Source organism: Mus musculus, chromosome 19 (assembly GCF_000001635.26).
Source record: "Mus musculus strain C57BL/6J chromosome 19, GRCm38.p6 C57BL/6J".
In the NCBI taxonomy this organism is placed as follows: domain Eukaryota; kingdom Metazoa; phylum Chordata; class Mammalia; order Rodentia; family Muridae; genus Mus; species Mus musculus.
In genome coordinates, this window is record NC_000085.6 from 33717952 (window position 1) to 33740087 (window position 22136).

The 22136-nt window shown below is 38.6% G+C and overlaps 1 protein-coding gene across 5 annotated transcripts in view; it reads right to left on the bottom strand.

The window, feature by feature from the left end:
- Positions 1-1718: 1718 nt before the first annotated feature.
- Positions 1719-22136, bottom strand: part of Lipo2 (lipase, member O2) — a 42353-nt gene continuing 21935 nt past the window's right edge. For 2 of the 5 annotated variants that reach the window (XM_003945594.4, XM_030250675.1), the window contains 4 exons: positions 12855-12998; positions 4879-4950; positions 3727-3798; positions 1719-3073 (listed from right to left, as the gene is read on the bottom strand). In XM_003945594.4, the coding sequence (XP_003945643.1) occupies positions 2828-3073; positions 3727-3798; positions 4879-4950; positions 12855-12998 (534 nt within the window). In that variant the 3' untranslated portion in view covers positions 1719-2827. The remainder of the gene's footprint in view (positions 3074-3726; positions 3799-4878; positions 4951-12854; positions 12999-22136) is intronic. The other 3 variants (XM_017318035.2, XM_017318036.2, NM_001322338.1) reach the window with 3 other exon arrangements.

Below are 22136 nucleotides of genomic sequence, written 5' to 3' on the forward strand. Positions count from 1 at the left end.
AGGGGGATTCAAAGTAGAATGAGGTGGGTTTGGGTGGTTGGTCGGGAGGGGAACACTATCTAAGAGGAAAAGGAGAGGAGAGATGAAGTAAAAAAATTATGCAAAGAGAGACTGGGAAGGGAGCATTTTTAGAATGTAAATAAATAAAATAATGTAAAAATACATCTTATGTGTTTTTAAACAAATTTAATTAGGAAAAATAATATAATAAAATACATTGTAAATCTTTTTTAAAAAAATAACTGTGATTTTTATTAGGTATTTTCTTCATTTACATTTCAAATAATATCCCAAAAGTCCCCCAGACCCTCCCCCGACTCCCCTACCCACCCACACACACTCCCACTTCTTTTTTTTTTAGTGTTTTTAAAAATTAGGTATTTATTTCATTTACATTTCCAATGCTATCCCAAAAGTCACCCACCCAATCCCCCAACCACCCACTCCCACTTCTTGTCTCTGGTGTTCCCCTGTACTGAGGCATATAAAGTTTGCACAGCCAATGGGCCTCTCTTTCCACTGATGGCCAACTAGGCCATCTTCTGATACATATGCAGCTAGAGTCAAGAGCTCTGGGGGTACTGATTAGTTCATATTGTTGTTCCACCTATAGGTTTGCATATCCCTTTAGCTCCTTGGTCACTTTTTCTAGCTCCTCCGTTGGGAGCCCTGTGATCCATCCAATAGCTGACTGTGAGCATCCACTTCTGTGTTTGTTAGGCCCCGGCAGAGTCTCATAAGAGGCAGCTATATCTGGGTCCTTTCAGCAAAATCTTGCTAGGGTATGCAATGGTGTCAGCGTTTGGAGGCTGATTATGGGATGGATCCCCGGATATGGCAGTCTCTAGATGGTCCATCCTTTCATCTCAGCTCTAAAGTTTGTCTCTGTAACTCCTTCCATGGGTGTTTTGTTCCCAATTCTAAGAAGGGGCGTAGTGTCCACACTTTGGTCTTTGTTCTTCTTGAGTTTCATGTGTTTAGCAAATTGTACCTTATCTCACACAATATGTACTCACTGATAACTGGATATTAGCCCAGAAACACTCCCACTTCTTAAATAAAAGAAAGTTGAAGGTTTTGTGCCTGGCTTCCTATCTAACTGCCAAAAGGCTTGACTGGTTACTGAAGATGGAAGGGTCTGGCTCCATCTCTCCCAGTGCCAGCATTCTTTGCTAGGGACATCCTTGTAGATTCCAGTACATTCCCACTGCACTAAGTTTCTACCTAACCTCCTCAGTTGCGCTAATTCCAGTTGTCTCTACCAGTGCTCAATCCCTCCAATCTCCTCCTCACCTGATCCTTCTTCTTCTCATTTCCACCTACCCCAAGTCCAGCCACCAAACTCATTCTATTTCCCCTACTCAGGAAGATCTATGTATCATCTTTGACTCCTTTTTTCTTGCTTAGTATCTCTGGCTCTGTGGATTATAGCATGGATTTTCTTTACTGAAGATCTAATATCTACTTATAAATGAATACACCGTGCTTGTCTTTCTGGGTTTGGGTTACCTCAGGATGATTTTTGTGTCTAATCTCACTGTCAATTGTGAAGCCTTGGGAGGCCTGTACGTTTCTGAAAGACAATGGAAGAGAAGTGGATCTGGGGGAGAAGGGAGATGGGAGCATGGAACTGGAAGAGTGGAGAGTGAAAACTGCAATTCCTTTGTAATGTGTTAAGGAAGAATTAAAAAAAATTCTTTTAAGAAACAGAAGACTGCTTATCATCAATAAGTTGGCTTTATTCCAGAAATAGTACAGGGAAGATTTAACATAGTCCAAGCCAATAAAGTAATACACCATCCCATAAATGGACAAAGACAGTAATCATGGGAACATCAATAGATGGGTAAAGGCTACTCACAGAGTCATTGGACTTTAGTTATAAAGTCATTTAATTCACAAAGTCATTGGACTTTGATTTAATCAAGCAAATGTCCTACACAAACTTAAAATAAAAGGAACTTATAACATGTGTACATGTTCACACACGTAATCGCACATATAGGTTTCTTTATTATCATGTAAAAGATTGTAAGAAAAATGTATTTTAGACTGGCCTTGGTTACTCTTTATATTGTTCAAACTGTGCACATAATAATTACTTTATACTTTGAACACCTAAATAGGTTAAAATTTAATAATAAAAATACCCAATTAAAAAATTAAAAAAGTTTATAATAAAATTAAAATTGCATGTTTGAATTTGTGTTCAATTTGTGTTGCAAGGAGAATTCAAAATACCATATTATTCACGGGCTTCAATGACTGATCAATCCTGTGGGTTATTTTCAACAACTCAGATCATTTTACATAATTTTCTTCTCTCAATTTAGAGAAAACTGACATAAGTGACTTTCTCAAACAGTGCCTGGTTCACACAGGTGGTGTGACAGGGGAGGTTTGCAATGAGACTAGTGACTAAGACATGTGGAATCTGAGCAACAAGATTGACTGTCCTTCTCGAACCTGGGTTTGAATTTATGAAACGTATTATGATCTGTTATTCAGATTGCATCATGTGTGATAGCACAGTATGGGCCAGGCCTCTTCCTTTACTAGTATTTTAGGATTTCATTACTCTAAATTAAATGGAGGTCTTTTCTTCAGGAACATTCTTTTAAAAACACACTTAGATTAATTAAAAAGCAATCACAAGATAACACATTCCCTTGATGGTCATAGTTTTCACTAAAACAAATGATTCATCAAATGAAACAGCTGCTTAAAAAAAATCAAAGATAATTAAGGTGAATAATGGCCAAGCAAGAAAACATTTGCACTTATAAGAACAAGAGACTTTCAGAAAGGTTTAAAATCATGCAAAAAGCTAAATATAATCACCATCATATTTCCTAAGAATTGTTAAAATTTCCTCAGAAACCTCTTCCCTAGTATTTAATCCCCATATAAAATCAAAATGGCTAAAATCAGGAATAGTCTTAAGGTATGTGAGGTTGTGGATTTTGGGTTTCAAAATTTCAACATCTTCTGGGTCAGATAAAAAATCTTTTAAACCAGTAAACATGGCAGTTGGAACCTTCATGTCTTCTACATTGTATACAGGAGGAGTAGTCTGACGGAAAATGACAAAGAGCAACGCGTTAACAAAACATTAACAAATCAATAAAACATTAACAAAATTCGACAAAACATTAACAAAAATACTTATTCTCATCTGTGACAGAATAATTGTAATAACAAATTATGTCCATAGAAATCATTGAGCTTGGCCCTTGTCAGGTAACAATTAATCTTATTTATATATATTTATATATTTGCGTACTTTAGTTTTTTTCACAGTTACTCTCTATGTATTGTATGCTGCTTTCTTGTCAGAATCCTCCCCTCTCAGTATTTTGAAGCCTGAGGTCACTGCTATGTCCCACCCCCTATTATAGTGGTCTGTCATTCAAAGTGTGAAATAATACAAGTCCCAAGTTTTCTAAACCTGGATCTCTACATATGAAATGACTCTATCAATAAGTGTCTGATAAATCCCACATAATTTTGTGAGAGTCAAATGATGCGTTAGACAGTATATCACAGTATCATCGTACAAAAGATGCTATTTATTTGATGCCTCTCAAAGTTCTGTTTCTTCTCTCTTCCTAAGAAAAAATGAAATGTCCCAAAATCTTATTTTAAAAATGAGGACTTGCATTAGATTTCTTAGACTATGTACCTCTTATAAGAATCAGATCATTAAATCTGGAAGAAGAGACTTACCTGATTGTAGTGTCGCATATTCAGAGATGGACTTCCCCAATCATAAGCCTGAAGTATACCACTTCTTCCTACCTTAAATACAGAGAAAATATACCACTACTTACACAGCCTTAGATTTTAATAGAACCAATATTTATTGAGTTCTATTGCCTCTTTCTAAAGTATTGACACATTGGCTCACATAAACCCAGTACATTTTCTATTTTAATGATATGTATTGTCTGATCAATGGCTAATAAATTGAAGTCCTAGAGAATTCCACAACATATGAATAAGTATATAAAGGACCTAGAAAACAAGTTCATTTTTGTAAAGCTCAATCAAATTGTACCTTACAACTATTTTAATATTGGTTTATAATATATCAATTAATATGTTCTCCACAGCAAGAAAAGTCAATAAGTAGTTGAGAAAATAACATCCATGAATGGTAAAAGCTTACTTATTTATAACATAATATTCATTTTATGCTATATTTAATTTTAGTAGTGTCTAGCATATCTCAGTTTATATATATTATTAAATACCAAATGTGTTTAAGTATAAGAATCTAAACTAATGCTTATAAGAAGAATAAAAGGAAAAATCTCAAATTAGTACATAATTTAAGTGGTGTATGTTGAATAGAATTAAAAATAATAAAAGCCAAGCCAAACCAAACCAAACCAAACCGAACAGAAACAAAAGAACCTTGTGAGATGGTTTGTACCCAGTGTCAGTACCAGTTTACATCCTGTCAGATGACATTAGTCCAAGCAGATCATGCTATGTAAGTTCATACAAGCACTATCACAGTTTCCTCATAAACATCAAGGGCACCTACAATTCTAATCTTGCATCAATATGTGAAATTAATTACTAAAATCACACACACACAGACACACAGACACACAGACACACACACACACACACACACATATATAATACATATATATATGTATTATATATTTTTCTCTCAGGATATAATGTTGTGACCATTCTATCCTAACATTTTTCTACAAATGTTCTATGTACTGATAAATTCCCTCTAATCTATTAATTCGGATCAAATACCCTGACCACAAAAACAAGTGGGCAAGATTTTCTGAAACTTAAAAAGTAGTGAATTTCAAAAAGAGAAGGAAAGAAAAAGATACACTGTAAAAGATGTACCTGATTATAATGTATAAGAACTTTTACTGATGTTCCTGCTAGATTGAGCTTTACATACACATCAAGGCGGCTCTAGGAGAGAGTCAGACACAACATACATTTGTCAGAATTTAATTTCCTTGCATAGAAACAAGTCTTTCAGAATAGTGAGGCTGCATTATCTCCATATGGAAAAAGCAGTGGTTCTTGCAAAGGATGCACATTCAATCCCAGAACCCATATGGTGCTTGCAACAGCGTATAGCTCCAGTTCATGGTTATTCACTGACTTCCATGTGCATCATACTGTGAACAAACATACATTCAAATAAAACACTCACACACACAAAACCAAAAGATAAAAGCTATATATCTCCAATCGATTTATAACGCAAGTCTGGGTTTTGACCACAGTAAGGAATCTAAATATTATTGTTGCAATAAAAAAGGTTTAATTTTAATTTTTGAAACAAAATCACGTCATTTTTCACTTTCTCTGCCATCCAACTCCTACCACCAACACTACTTTGCTCTCTGTAAAATTTGTGAACTATAAGACTTTTTTTCTTTAATTTTTGTTACATATTACTAAATATATAAATACAACTTTCTCAAGTCATAAAATGTCACTTGCATGCCTACGATTTCAGGGCTCACCACTTGGTTTCATTAAGTAGAAATAGTAACCACACAAATAGTTTTGTGTGATCATGTCTTCAGAGTTGACTCTAATTGTTTTTTTTTTTTTACCATTACATACATAATTTGTATGTTTTGATGTTAAGTTATCCAAAGAATGTGGTTTGGTATATGGGTAGAAGATTTATCAAAGCAATAGATATTAACAAAATCTAAGGCAATACATTTACTTCTTATATCTTAAGAATTTATTTCTGTTAATGACTCATATTCTGTGTGGTAGTTTCCATGGAGCCACCCTTAATTCTGGAGCACAAGTGCTGAACTGGGTCATCAGGTAGTCGATGAATGACAGCAGATGCATTCACTGAACATTCTAGAAGGAAAGATGAGCTCACCCACCCTGATCCCCAGCTCTTCACTCATAATTGGTGGACAGCAGACCTGTGCTCTCATGGTGAGAACTTGCAATTGCATGCAGGGTACACCTTGATTTTCTTTTCTTTTTTTTTTTTTTTAATTTTTTTAAATTAGGTATTTAGCTCATTTACATTTCCAATGCTATACCAAAAGTCCCCCATACCCACCCACCCCCACTCCCCTACCTGCCCACTCCCCCTTTTTGGCCCTGGCATTCCCCTGTTCTGGGGCATATAAAGTATGCAGTCCAATGGGCCTCTCTTTCCATTGATGGCCGACTAGGCCATCTTTTGATACATATGCAGCTAGAGTCAAGAGCTCCGGGGTACTAGTTAGTTCATAATGTTGATCCACCTATAGGGTTGCAGATCCCTTTAGCTCCTTGGGTACTTTCTCTAGCTCTTCCATTGGGAGCCCTGGGATCCATCCATTAGCTGACTGTGAGCATCCACTTCTGTGTTTGCTAGGCCCCGGCATAGTCTCACAAGAGACAGCTACATCTGGGTCCTTTCGATAAAATCTTGCTAGTGTATGCAATGGTGTCAGCGTTTGGATGCTGATTATGGGGTGGATCCCTGGATATGGCAGTCTCTACATGGTCCATCCTTTCATCTCAGCTCCAAACTTTGTCTCTGTAACTCCTTCCATGGGTGTTTTGTTCCCAAATCTAAGGAGGGGCATAGTGTCCACACTTCAGTCTTCATTCTTCTTGAGTTTCATGTGTTTAGCAAATTATATCTTATATCTTGGGTATCCTAGGTTTGGGGCTAATATCCACTTATCAGTGAATACATATTGTGTGAGTTTCTTTGTGAATGTGTTACCTCAGTCAGGATGATGCCCTCCAGGTCCATCCATTTGGCTAGGAATTTCATAAATTCATTCTTTTTAATAGCTGAGTAGTACTCCATTGTGTAGATGTACCACATTTTCTGTATCCATTCCTCTGTTGAGGGGCATCTGGGTTCTTTCCAGCTTCTGGCTATTATAAATAAGGCTGCTATGAACATATGGAGCATGTGTCCTTCTTACCAGTTGGGGCATCTTCTGGATATATGCCCAGGAGAGGTATTGCTGGATCCTCTGGTAGTACTATGTCCAATTTTCTGAGGAACCGCCAGACTGATTTCCAGAGTGGTTGTACAAGCCTGCAATCCCACCAACAATGGAGGAGAGTTCCTCTTTCTCCACATCCTCGCCAGCATCTGCTGTCACCTGAATTTTTGATCTTAGCCATTCTGACTGGTGTGAGGTGGAATCTCAGGGTTGTTTTGATTTGCATTTCCCTGATGATTAAGGATGTTGAACATTTTTTCAGGTGCTTCTCTGCCATTCGGTATTCCTCAGGTGAGAATTCTTTGTTCAGTTCTGAGCCCCATTTTTTAATGGGGTTTTTTGATTTTCTGAAGTCCACCTTCTTGAGTTCTTTATATATGTTGGATATTAGTCCCCTATCTGATTAAGGATAGGTAAAGATCCTTTCCCAATCTGTTGGTGGTCTCTTTGTCTTATTGACGGTGTCTTTTTCCTTGCAGAAATTTTGGAGTTTCATTAGGTCCCATTTGTCAATTCTCGATCTTACAGCACAAGCCATTTGCTGTTCTGTTCAGGAATTTTTCCCCTGTGCCCATATCTTCAAGGCTTTTCCCCACTTTCTCCTCTATAAGTTTGAGTGTCTCTGGTTTTATGTGGAGTTCTTTGATCCATTTAGATTTGACCTTAGTACAAGGAGATAAGTATGGATCGATTCGCATTCTTCTACATGATAACAACCAGTTGTGCCAGCACCAATTGTTGAAAATGCTGTCTTTCTTCCACTGGATGGTTTTAGCTCCCTTGTCGAAGATCAAGTGACCATAGGTGTGTGGGTTCATTTCTGGGTCTTCAATTCTATTCCATTGGTCTACTTTTCTGTCTCTATACCAGTACCATGCAGTTTTTACCACAATTGCTCTGTAGTAAAGCTTTAGGTCAGGCATGGTGATTCCACCAGAGGTTCTTTTATCCTTGAGAAGAGTTTTTGCTATCCTAGGTTTTTTGTTATTCCAGATGAATTTGCAAATTGCTCCTTCTAATTCGTTGAAGAATTGAGTTGGAATTTTGATGGGGATTGCATTGAATCTGTAGATTGCTTTTGGCAAGATAGCCATTTTTACAATGTTGATCCTGCCAATCCATGAGCATGGGAGATCTTTCCATCTTCTGAAATCTTCTTTAATTTCTTTCTTCAGAGACTTGAAGTTTTTATCATACAGATCTTTCACTTCCTTAGTTAGAGTCACGCCGAGATAGTTTATATTATTTGTGACTATTGAGAAGGGTGTTGTTTCCCTAATTTCTTTCTCAGCCTGTTTATTCTTTGTGTAGAGAAAGGCCATTGACTTGTTTGAATTAATTTTATATCCAGCTACTTCACTGAAGCTGTTTATCAGGTTTAGGAGTTCTCTGGTGGAATTTTTAGGGTCACTTATATATACTATCATATCATCTGCAAAAAGTGATATTTTGACTTACTCCTTTCCAATTTGTATCCCCTTGATCTCCTTTTGTTGTCGAATTGCTCTGGCTAATACTTCAAGTACTATGTTGAAAAGGTAGGGAGAAAGTGGGCAGCCTTGTCTAGTACCTGATTTTAGTGGGATTACTTCCAGCTTCTCTCCATTTACTTTGATGTTGGCTACTGGTTTGCTGTAGATTGCTTTTATCATGTTTAGGTATGGGCCTTGAATTCCTGATCTTTCCAGAACTTTTATCATGAATGGGTGTTGGATCTTGTCAAATGCTTTTTCTGCATCTAACGAGATGATCATGTGGTTTTTGTCTTTGAGTTTGTTTATATAATGGATTACATTGATGGATTTTCGTATATTAAACCATCCCTGCATCCCTGGAATAAAACCTACTTGGTCAGGATGGATGATTGCTTTAATGTGTTCTTGGATTCGGTTAGCGAGAATTTTATTGAGGATTTTTGCATCAATATTCATAAGAGAAATTGGTCTGAAGTTCTATATCTTTGTTGCATCTTTCTGTGGTTTAGGTATCAGAGTAATAGTGGCTTCATAAAATGAGTTGGGTAGAGTACCTTCTACTTCTATCTTGTGAAAAAGTTTGTGCAGAAGTGGAATTAGATCTTCTTTGAAGGTCTGATAGAACTCTGCACTAAACCCGTCTGCTCCTGGGCTTTTTTTGGCTGGGAGACTATTTATAACTGCTTCTATTTCTTTAGGGGATATGGGACTGTTTAGATGGTCAACTTGATCCTGATTCAACTTTGGTACCTGGTATCTGTCCAGAAATTTGTCCATTTCGTCCAGGTTTTCCACTTTTGTTGAGTATAGCCTTTTGTAGAAGGATCTGATGGTGTTTTGGATTTCTTCAGGATCTGTTGTTATGTCTCCCTTTTCATTTCTGATTTTGTTAATTAGGATTTTGTTCCTGTGCCCTTTAGTGAGTCTAGCTAAGGGTTTATCTATCTTGTTGATTTTCTCAAAGAACCAACTCCTCGTTTGGTTAATTATTTGAATAGTTCTTCTTGTTTCCACTTGGTTGATTTCACCCCTGAGTTTGATTATTTCCTGCCGTCTACTCCTCTTGGGTGAATTTGCTTCCTTTTTTTCTAGAGCTTTTAGATGTGTGGTCAAGCTGCTAGTATGTGCTGTCTCCCTTTTCTTCTTGGAGGCACTCAGAGCTATGAGTTTCCCTCTTAGAAATGCTTTCATTGTGTCCCATAGGTTTGGGTACGTTGTGGCTTCATTTTCATTAAACTCTAAAAAGACTTTAATTTCTTTCTTTATTCCTTCCTTGATCAAGGTATCATTGAGAAGAGTGTTGTTCAGTTTCCACGTGAGTGTTGGCTTTCTGTTATTTTTTTTTTTTGTTATTGAAGATCAGCCTTAGTGCATGGTGATCTGATAGGATACATGGGACAATTTCAATATTTTTGAATCTGTTGAGGCCTGTTTTGTGACCTATTATGTGGTCAATTTTGGAGAAGGTACCATGAGGCGCTGAGAAGAAGGTATATCCTTTTGTTTTAGCATAAAATGTTCTGTAGATATCTGTCAGATCCATTTGTTTCATCACTTCTGTTAGTTTCAGTGTGTCCCTGTTTAGTTTCTGTTTCCATGATCTGTCCATTGGTGAAAGTGGTGTGTTGAAGTCTCCCACTATTATTGTGTGAGGTGCAATGTGTGCTTTGAGCTTTACTAAAGTTTCTTTAATGAATGTGGCTGCCCTTGTATTTGGAGCATAGATATTCAGAATTGAGAGTTCCTCTTGGAGGATTTTACCTTTGATGAGAACGAAGTGCCCCTCCTTGTCTTTTTTGATGACTTTGGGTTGGAAGTCAATCTTATCAGATATTAGGATGGCTACTCCAGCTTGTTTCTTCATACCATTTGCTTGGAAAATTGTTTTCCAGCCTTTTATTCTGAGGTAGTGTCTATCTTTTTCTCTGAGATGTATTTCCTGTAAACAGCAAAATGTTGGGTCTTGTGTGTGTAGCCAGTTTGTTAGTCTATGTCTTTTTATTGGGGAGTTGAGACCATTGATGTTAAGAGATATTAAGGAAAAGTAATTGTTGCTTCCTGTTATTTTTGTTGTTAAAGTTGGCATTCTCTTCTTGTGGCTGTCTTCTTTTAGGTTTTGTTGAGGGATTACCTTCTTGTTTTTTCTAGGGCATTGTTCCCGTTCTTGTATTGGTTTTTTTCTGTTATTAACCTTTAAAGGGCTGGATTCGTGGAGAGATAATGTGTGAATTTGGTTTTGTCGTGGAATACTTTGGTTTCTCCATCTATAGTAATTGAGAGTTTGGCTGGGTATAGTAGCCTGGGCTGGAATTTGTGTTCTCTTAGTGTCTGTATAACATCTGTCCAGGCTCTTCTGGCTTTCATAGTCTCTGGTGAAAAATCTGGTGTAATTCTGATAGGCTTGCCTTTGTATGTTACTTGACCTTTTTCCCTTACTGCTTTTAGTATTCTATCTTTATTTAGTGCATTTGTTGTTCTGATTATTATGTGTCGGGAGGAATTTCTTTTCTGGTCCAGTCTATTTGGAGTTCTGTATGCTTCTTGTATGTTCATAGGTATCTCTTTCTTTATATTTGGGAAGTTTTCTTCAATATTTTGTTGAAGATGTTTGCTGGTCCTTTGAGTTGAAAATCATCATTCTCATCCACTCCTATTATCCGTAGGTTTGGTCTTCTCATTGTGTCCTGGATTTCCTGGATATTTTGAGTTAGGATCTTTTTGAATTTTCCATTTTCTTGATTGTTGTGCCGATGTTCTCTATGGAATCTTCTGCACCTGAGATTCTCTCTTCCATCTCTTGTATTCTGTTGCTGATGCTCAAATTTATGGTTCCAGATTTCTTTCCTAGGGTTTCTATCTCCAGTGTTGCCTCACTTTGAGTTTTCTTTATTGTGTCTACTTCCCTTTTTAGTTCTAGTATGGTTTTGTTCATTTCCATCACCTGTTTGTATGTTTTTTCCTCTTTTTCTGTAAGGACTTCTACCTGTTTGATTGTGTTTTCCTGTTTTTCTTTAAGGACTTGTAACTCTTTAGCAGTGTTCTCCTGTATTTCTTTAAGTGATTTATTAAAGTCCTTCTTGATGTCCTCTACCATCATCCTGAGATATGCTTTTAAATCTAGGTCTAGGTTTTCGGGTGTGTTGGGGTGCCCTGGACTGGGCGAAGTGGGAGTGCTGGGTTCTGATGATGGTGAGTGGTCTTGGTTCCTGTTAGTAGGATTCCTATGTTTACCTTTCGCCATCTGGTAATCTCTGGAGTTAGTAGTTATAGTTGACTCTGTTTAGAGATTGTTCTTCTGGTGATTCTGTTACCGTCTATCAGCAGACCTGGGAGACAGATTCTCTCCTCTGAGTTTCAGTGCTCAGAGCACTCTCTGCTGGCAAGCTCTCTTACAGGGAAGGTGCGCAGATATCTTGTTTTTGGACCTCCTCCTGGTCGAAGACAAAGGCCCAAAACAGGGCCTTTCTCAGAAGCTGTGTTGCTTTGGCAGTTCCCAGAAGCTGTCAGCTTCTGTGGTGCAGACTCTCACCTGTGCAGACTAAATTCCTAAGCTCCAGGGAGTCCTGGAACCAAGATGGCAACCGCTGCTCCTGAGGCTGAGGCCGCCTCCCGAGCCAGGTGGACACCTGTCCTCTGGTCCGGACGGTGGCCGGCTGTCTGCGGCCCGCCAAAGGTGCTGCCTCAGCGGCTCTGTGCTTCCGCCTGTCCCAGAAGCTGTCCTGTTCTCTGGCGCACCCTCTAACCTGTTCAGACTAATTTCCTAAGTTCTGCTGAGTCCCGGAACCAAGATGGCGACCGCTGCTGCTGAGGCTGAGGCCGCCTCCCAAGCCAGGCGGACACCTGTCCTCTGGTCCGGATGGTGGCCGGCTGTCTGCGGCCCGCCAAGGGTGCTGCCTCAGCGGCTCTGTGCTTCCGCCTGTCCCAGAAGCTGTCCGGTTCTCTGGCACACCCTCTAACCTGTTCAGACTAATTTCCTAAGTTCTGCTGAGTCCCAGAACCAAGATGGCGACCACTGCTGCTGAGGCTGAGGCCACCTCCCAAGCCAGGCGAACACCTGTCCTCTGGTCCGGAAGGTGGCCGGCTGTCTGCGGCCCGCCAAGAGTGCTGCCTCAGTGGCTCTGTGCTTCCGCCTGTCCCAGAAGCTGTCCGGTTCTCTGGCGCACCCTCTAACCTGTTCAGACTAATTTCCTAGGTCCTGCGGAGTCCCGGAACCCAGATGGCGACCTTTGCTGCTGAGGCTCCACCTTGATTTTCATATGTACCAGACTAAATGAATTAATATTAAGTTAGCAGATACAGTTGCTCTCTTAGCAACACCACACACACACACACACACACACACACACACACACACATACACACACACACACACACACCAATGATGAATTTGAAAGAAAAGAACACCTACCTTATTTAACTCCTCTGGAGAATATCCACCCATCGATCCCATGATAGCAGCACATATAGCAGTGAAGAAGTTAATATTGCAAACACATGCACCCACCTCACTGAAAACTACGGTAGGCAAAAATTCTTTTTCACCAAAGAGGAGCTGAAATTGACAAATGTGAAGAGCAGCTCTTAGTGTGAGAAAGTGTTTTGCCTGATAGAAGCATAATGTTTATATGGAGTGAGACAAAAGACAAAACTACTATGTGCTGCTGAAGTGGATTGGCTTACTTCACTGAATATGACATTCAGTACCTAACTTGAGAAACAACACTCCCAAATATGATAGGAACATTTTTAATCAGATTAAATTGAATGTAAACTTTTGGGAATCATGAACATTTTGGGGTGAGAGCAATCTTTCTCTTTCTTTATTGGGGAGGGTTTATTTAGGGTTAATGTCTGATAGACTTGTTGAACCAAACTCTTTATAGAATTGGCTATATTTTGAAGTATGCTTAGCATAGAATGAAAACATGTCCATACAAAAACTTGCAAATTAGCAAACCAGGAAAAAAAAAAACACTGAAAACTCTGTCAGTGGTGGTATACAGATTAATGGAATGTCTTACATTTACACAAGAGATTTCAATTCTTTCACAGAAGATGTTCCTGTAATGCTACACCATAGATGAACTAATGATATTTATCTCATAGCCAAGATAGAGGACCCCAATGCACTTGATTCCATCGAGATGAAATAATTAAGTTCAACAACTTTAGTAGACACACAGGTGATTCGAGATGCTGGGCGAAGGAGACAGTGGCAGCTTCATGTAGTAATGATGTCAGATATTGAAACACACACAAAACACATACAAAACAAGAATTCTCAAAACTGCATAGCAGGCTGTGAGAGACTGTAAGATGAAAAATATGACTCTAACTAGCTGAGTGTTACATTGCACATCTGTTGTCCAAAGAGAATTCCCAGCTTTGTAATCCTTATAGACAAATGGGATTTAGTAAAGTTCAAAGCACTATGTAGAAGGAGAAGGAGTTGAAATTCAAAGATCTCCAGAGAATCTAATCTGAATTCCAGCTTACTATGAACTGCACATCTAATTGAGGAAACAAACTCAAGGCCAAACAATGGAACTGGAAAGACAGAGGAGTGTTGGAGGTTTGCGTGGATTCTGTCTGCCAGCAGCACAATAATTAAATATTTTAGTAATAATTATCATCTTCTAGACGGTAAAATTAGATATCAGTAAATTTTATATTCTGGCCTTCTGTCTTCATTAATAGAATAATTTGGGAATACTTTTTGGTAATAAAGTCAGTGACACAAATAAAATAGGGTCATGGATTTTAGGCAAATTGTATCTTTACTAATTTAAAAATGAATAATCTAAATAGTTCTGTCTCTGCATGAAAAATTATATTATAATGAAGCTTCCTTCTAGGAAAATCTCAGAACCACATGATTTCATAGGCAAAATAGATCAGATATTTATCTTATAAAAATGCAATAACAGAATGCTTCCAACTACATTTATGAGGCCAGTAATTCTGTAACACTAATTTTGGAAAGAGACCTATGAAAAGAAAATACAGTTAATATTTCTTAGGCATGAAAATGAAAGCTGGCTATGCAATTCAGATTTTTTTCTTTTTTCTTTGCTTAGCACTGTATAAAACCTACAAGTAATTAGCACATAAACACCACTACATAAGATGACAGGAAGGAGAAGCAAGAACAGTTCAAGGCTGTCCTGAGCTACACAGCAAGTTCATGGCAGTCTAAGACATATGAAACTGTGTCTCAGAAGGCAAATGAAATAAATTAAAATAGAGAAGAATTGTAAATGTTAAAATAGTAAATGTGAACTCAGTTGTTCTGCCTGCTTGGTAAAAATAGAAAATAATTTATAAATAGGATATAAATTCAGAAAAAAAGTGAGATTTGTCTCTGGAATGGAAATTGTTTTAATTCTCAGAAAGCTGGTAATTCACCTGTTAACAGTCTATGAAAGAACTAATGTAGGATCTCAGGAGATTCAGAGAAAGCAGACAGCAACATCTTCCCACAATATCTCATTGACGGCTAGCATTAAAGGTCCATGTTTTCTGACTATGAAACCATCTATCTGGAAAAGCTCACAGAGTAAATACTTTGTGCCTAACTGTATAATACAACACTTCTCTCGGTACATCTATGAGCAGGTATTCTATAGTAGACTGCCAAAATAAATGTCAATTTAAAAAAATCTGTGGCCATGAGATTGGGTTTCATTTACTTTTTTTTTTCTAAGTTATAGGGAACCCGGGTTTTATTTTTAGCACTCATACAGTTTCTCATAGAAGTTTATAGTTGAGGAGCCATCTTGGGTCTTGGGTCCCTCAGAGACTTGTCTGGGAAGGTCATCTCATGGATTTCGAAGGGTGAGCAAGTGGACATAGCTTCTGGGACAGGCAGAAGTAACACAGCTTCTGGGACAAACCCCTTTCGGGCTCCTCCCCTGCCAGAGGAGAGGTGTCCACCCTGGAGGGCTCCTCCAGAGCAGGTAAGGGAGTCATCTTGGGTCCCAGATCCCTAAGAGACTAGTCTGCTCAGGCCTACTAGTGAGAGTGCGGACTACAGAAGCAACACAGCTTCTGGGCAGGCAAAGCAACACAGTTTCTGGGAGAGACCCCATTTTGGGCTCCAGACATTTGGGCACCTTCCCCATCAGAGGAGTGGTGTTGCCCGGGAGGGCTCTTTCAGAGCATGTGAGGGAGCCATTCTTGGGTCTCAGATCCCTTAGAGACTCCTCTGTGCAGGTGAGAGTGCAGACTACAGAAATTACGCAGCTTCTGTGACAGACAGAAGCAACACAGCTTCTGGGACAGACCCTGTTTCAGGCTCCAGACATCTGGGCCCCTTCCCTGCCAGAGGAGAGGTGTCTGCCCGGGAGGATTCTGACCACCAGAGCAGGTGAGAGAGCCATTTTTGTCCCATGTCCCTCGGAGACCAGTCTCTGCAGGTGAGCATGCAGACTGCAGAGGCAACACATCTTCTGGACAGGCCCTGTTTTGGGCCTTCATCTTCAGCCAGGGGGCAGATCTGAATGCCAGATATCTGTGCACCTTCCCTGCAAGAGGAGAGCTTACCTGCAGAGAGTACTCTGACCACTGAGACTGAGGACAGAGCTAGACTCCCAAGTCTGCTGACAGAGGCTAACAGAATCACATGAGGAACAAGTTCCAACCAGAGACAACCATGACAACTAACTCCAGAGATTGCCAGATGGCGAAAGGCAAATGTAAGAATCTTACTAACAGAAACCAAGACCACTCACCATCATCAGAACCCAGCACTCCCCTCAGCCAGTCCTGGATACCCCAAGACACCCAAAAAGCAAGACTTGGATTTAAAATCATATCTCATTATGTTGGTAGAGGACATCAAGAAGGGCTTTAATAACTCACTGAAAGAAATACAGGAAAACACTGCTAAAGAGGTAGAAGTCCTTAAAGAAATACAGGAAAAAACAACCAAACAGGTAATGGAATTGAACAAAACCATCCAAGACCTAAAAAAGGAAGTAGAAACAATAAAGAAAACCCAAAGTGAGACAACACTGAAGACAGAAACCCTAGGAAAGAAATCTGGAACCATAGATACGAGCATCAGCAACAGAATACGAGATGGAAGTAAGAATCTCAGGTGCAGAAGATTCCATAGAGAACATGGGCACAACAATCAAAGAAAATGCAAAAGCTCCTAACTCAAAACATCCAGGAAATCCAGGACACAATGAGAAGACCAAACCTACGGATAATAGGAGTAGATGAGAATGAAGATTTTCAACTTAAAGGGCAAGCAAATATCTTCAAGAAAATTATAGAAGAAAACTTCCCAAACTAAAGAAAGAGATAACCATGAACATATAAGAAGCCTACGGAACGCCAAATAGACTGGACCAGAAAAGAAATTCCTCCCGACACATAATAGTCAGAACAACAAATGCACTAAATAAAGATAGAATATTAAAAGCAGTAAGGGAAAAATGTCAAGTGACATATAAAGGCAGGCCTATTAGAATTACACCAGACTTCTTACCAGAGACAATGAAAGCCAGAAGATCCTGGATAGATGTTATGCAGACCCTAAGAGAACACAAATGCCAGCCCAGGCTACTATACCCAGCAAAACTCTCAATTACCATAGATGGAGAAACTAAAGTATTCCATGACAAAACCAAATTCACATAATATCTTTCCAGTAATCCAGCCCTTCAAAGAATAATAAGGGGAAAACACCAACACAGAGATGGAAACTACACCCTAGAAAAAGAAAGAAAGTAATCCTTCAACAAACCTAAAAGAAGACAGCCACAAGAACAGAATCCCAATTTTAACAATAAAAATAACAGGAAGCAACAATTACTTTTCTTTAATTTTGCTTAACATCAATGGACTCAATTCCCCAATAAAAAGACATAGACTAATATACTGGCTAACACAAGCAGGACCCAACATTTTGTTGCTTATAGGAAACCCACCTCAGGGAAAAAAACAGACACTACCTCAGAGTGAAAGGCTGGAAAACAATTTACCAAGCAAATGTTCTGAAGAAACAAGCTGGAATAGCCATTCTAATATCAAATAAAATAGACTTCCAACCCAAAGTTATCAAAAAAGACAAGGAGAGCACTTCATACTCATCAAATGTAATACCTACCAAGATGAACTCTCAATTCTGAATATCTATGCTCCAAGTACAAGGGCAGCAACATTCATTAAAAAAACTTTAGTAAAGCTCAAAGCACACATTGCACCTCACAAAATAATAGTGGGAGACTTCAACACCCCACTCTCACCAATGGACAGATCCTGGAAACAGAAACTAAACAGAGATACATGGACACTAACAGAAGTTATGAAACAAATGGATTCAATAGATATCTACAGAACACTTTATCCTCAAACAAAAGGATATACCCTCTTCTCAGCACCACATGGTACCTCTTCCAAAATTGATCATATAACTTGTCACAAAATAGGCCTCCACAGATACAAAAATATTGAAATCATCAAATGCATCCTATCAGATAACCACAGACTAAGGTTGATCTTCAATAACAACATAAATAATAGAAAGCCAACATTCTCGTGGGAGCTGAACAACACTGTACTCAATGATACCTTGGTTCAGGATGAAATAAAGTTTTTAAAGACTTTTTAGAGTTTACTGAAAATGAAGCCACAACATACCCAAACTTATGGGACACAATGAAGGCAGTCCTATGTGGAAAACTCATAGCCCTGAGTGCCTCCAAAAAGAAACTAGAGAGAGTGTAAATTAGCAGCCTGACAGCACACCTAGAAGCTCTAGAACTAAAGGAAGCAAATTCACCCAAGAGGAATAGAGGGCAGGAAATATTCAAAGTCAGGACTGAAATCAACCAAGAGGAAACAAAAAGAACTATTCAAAGAATCAACCAAACCAGGAGCTGGTTCTTTGTGAAAATCAATAAGATAGATAAACCCTAAGCCAGACAAACTAGAGGGCACAGGGACAGGATCCAAATTAACAAAATCAAAAATTAAAAAGAAGACATAACAACAGAATCTGAGGAAATCCAAAATATCATCAGATCCTACTAATGATGATATATACTCAACAAAGACTATACTCAACAAAACTGGAAAACCTGGATGAAATGGACAACTTCCTAGACAGAAATCAGGTACCAAAGTTAATTCAGGATCAGATTAACAATCTAAATAGTCCCATTTCCCCTAAAGAAATAGAAGCAGTCATCAATAGTCTCACAAACAAACAAACAAACAAACAAACAAACAAAAAGCCCAGGACCAGATGGGTTTAGAGCAGAGTTCTATCAGACCTTCAAAGAAGACCTAATTCCCACTCTTCTCAAACTATTCCACAAAATATAAACAGAAGGTACTCTACCCAATGCATTTTACAAAGCCAATATTACTCTGATACCTAAACCACACAAAGGTCCAACAAAAAAGAGAACTTCAGACCAATTTCCCTTATGGATATTGGTGCAAAAATACTCAATAAAATCCTCACAAACCAAATCCAAGAACACATCAAAATGAACATCCATTATGAACAAGTAAGCTTCATCCCAGGGATGCAGGGATGGTTTAATATACAGAAATCCATCAACATAATCCACTATATAAACAAACTCAAAGACAAAAGCCTAATGATCATCTCATTAGATGCTGAAAAAAAATTGACAAAATCCAACACCCCTTCATGATAAAAGTATTGGAAAGATCAGGAATTCAAGGCCTATACCTAAACATAATAAAAGCAATATACAGGAAACCAGTAGTCAACATCAAAGTAAATGGAGAGAAACTCGAAGCAATTGCACTAAAGTTGGGGCCTAGAAAAGGCTGCCCACTTTCTCCCTACCTATTCAATATAGTACTTGAAGTTCTGGCCAGAGCAATTCGACAACAAAAGGACATCAAGGGGATACAAATTGGAAAGGAAGAAGTCAAAATATAACTATTTGCAGATGATATGATAGTATATATAAGTGACCCAAAAATTCCACCAGAAAACTCCTAAACCTGATAAACCTCTTCAGTACAGTAGGTGGATATAAAATTAACTCAAAGAAATCAATGTCCTTTCTCTACACACACACACACACACACACACACACACACACACACACAGACACACACACACACGAACACACACACACACACACACAACAACAACAACAACAACAACAATAAAACAACAACAACAAAAAAAAAAACGGACTGAGAAAGAAATTAGGGAAACAACACCATTCACAATAGTCACAAATAATATAAAATACCTTGGTGTGACTCTAACTAAGGAACTGAATGATTTGTATGATAAGAACTTCAAGTCTCTGAAGAAAGAAATTGAAGAAGATCTCAGAAGATGGAAAGATTTCTCATGCTCATGGATTGGCAGGATCAATATAGTAAAAATGGCTATCCTGCCGAAAGCAATCTACAGAGTCAATACAATCCCCATGAAAATTCCAACTCAATTCTTCACTGAGATAGAAAGAGGAATTTGCAAATTCATCTGGAATAATAAAAAGCCTAGGACAGCAAAAACTATTCTCAACAATAAAAGAACCTCTGGTGGAATCACCATGCCTGACATTAAGCCGTACTACAGAGCAATTGTGATAAAAACTGTATGGTACTGGTACAATGACAGACAGGTAGATCAATGGAATAAAACTGAAGACCTAGAAATGAATCAACACACCTAAGTTCACTTAATCTTTGACAAGGGAGCTAAAACCATCCAGCGGAAAAAAGACAGCATTTTCAACAAATGGTGCTGGCACAACTGGCGGTTATCACATAGAAGAATGTGAATTGATCCATTCCTATCTCCTTGTACAAAGCTCAATTCTAAGTGGATCAAAGACCTCCACATAAGACCAGAGACACTGAAATTAATAGAGGAGAAAGTAAGGAAAAGCCTTAAAGATATGGGCACAGGGGAAAAATCCTAACTGAACAGCAATGGCTGGTGCTGTAAGATCAAGAATTGACAAATGGGACCTCATAAAATTGCAAAGCTTCTGTAAGGCAAAAGACACTGTCAATAAGACAAAAAGGCCACCAACAGATTGGGAAATGATTTTTACCAATCCTAAATCTGATATGGGACTAATATCCAATATATACACAGAGCTGAAGAAGCTGGAATCCAGAGATTGAAATAACCCCATTAAAAATGGGGTACAGAGCTAAACAAAGAATTCTCAACTGAGGAATACCAAATGGCTGAGAAGCACCTGAAAAAATATTCAACATCCTTAATCATCAGGGAAATGCAAATCAAAACAACCCTGAGATTCTACCTCACACCAGTCAGAATAGCTAAGATCAAAAATTCAGGCGACTGCAGATGCTGGCGAGGATGTGGAGAAAGAGGAACTCTCCTCCATTGCTGGTGGGATTGCAAGCTTGTACAACCACTCTGGAAGTCAGTCTGTAGGTTCCTCAGAAAATTGGACATAATACTACCGGAAGATCCAGCAATACTTCTCCTGGGAATATATCCAGGAAGAAGTTTCAACTGGTAATAAGAACACATGCTCCAATATGTTCATAGAAGCCTCAATTATAATATCCAGATACTGGAAAGAACCCATATGTCCCTCAACAGAAGAATGGATACAGAAAATGTGGTACATTTACACAATAGAGTACTATTCAGCTGTTAAAAACAATGAATTTATGAAATTCTTGGACAAATGCATGTATCTGTAGATATCATCCTTAGTGAGGTAACCCAAACACAAAAGAAGTCATTAGATATGCACTCACTGATAAGTGGATAGTAGCCCAGAAACAGAACACCCTAGATACAATTTGCAAAACACAAGAAAATCAAGAAGAGGGAAGACCAATGGGTGGACACTCCGTTTCTCCTTAGAATAGGGAACAAAATACCAATGAAAGGAGTTACAGAAACAAAGTTTAGAGCTAAGGCGAAAGGATGGACTATCCAGAGACTATCCCACCTGAGGACCCATCCCATAATCAGATACCAAACCCACACACTATTGCATATGCCAGCAAGGTTTTGATTAAGGGACCCTGGTATAGGTGTCTGGTATGTGGCTATGCCAGTGCCTGGCAAATTCAGAAGTGGATGCTCACAGTCATCTATAAGTTGAAACACAGGCCCCCCAATGGAGAAGGTAGAGGAAGCACCCAAGGAGCTGAAGGGGGTCTGCAACCTTATAGGTGGAACAACAATATGAACTAACCCGTACCCCCAGAGCTCATATCTCTAGCTGCATATGTAGAAGAAGATGGCCTAGTCGGCCATCAATGGGAACAGAGGACCCTTGGTATTGGAAACGTTATATGCCCCAGTACAGGGGAATGCCAGGGCCAAGAAGCAGGAGTGAGTGGAGAGGGGAGCAGGGCGGGGGGAGGGTATAGGGAACTTTTGGGATAGCATTTGAAATTTGAAATGTATATAAATAAAATATCTAACTAAAAAAAAAAGAAGTTTATAGTTCCAGTTTTGGGGAACCAATGCCCTATTCTGATTTTCAAAGGCACTAATCATGCATATATTTTCATATATATGTACATGTAGAGAATACTCATACACACAAATTAAAATATCAAGTCTTTAAAAACAGAACTTTATATAAACAAATGGCAGATTCAGTCTATTACTTATAGTTAACACAATATAAATGAAGGGTGACAATGCAGTTGAGAATGCATACAAATTATGCACATATAACAT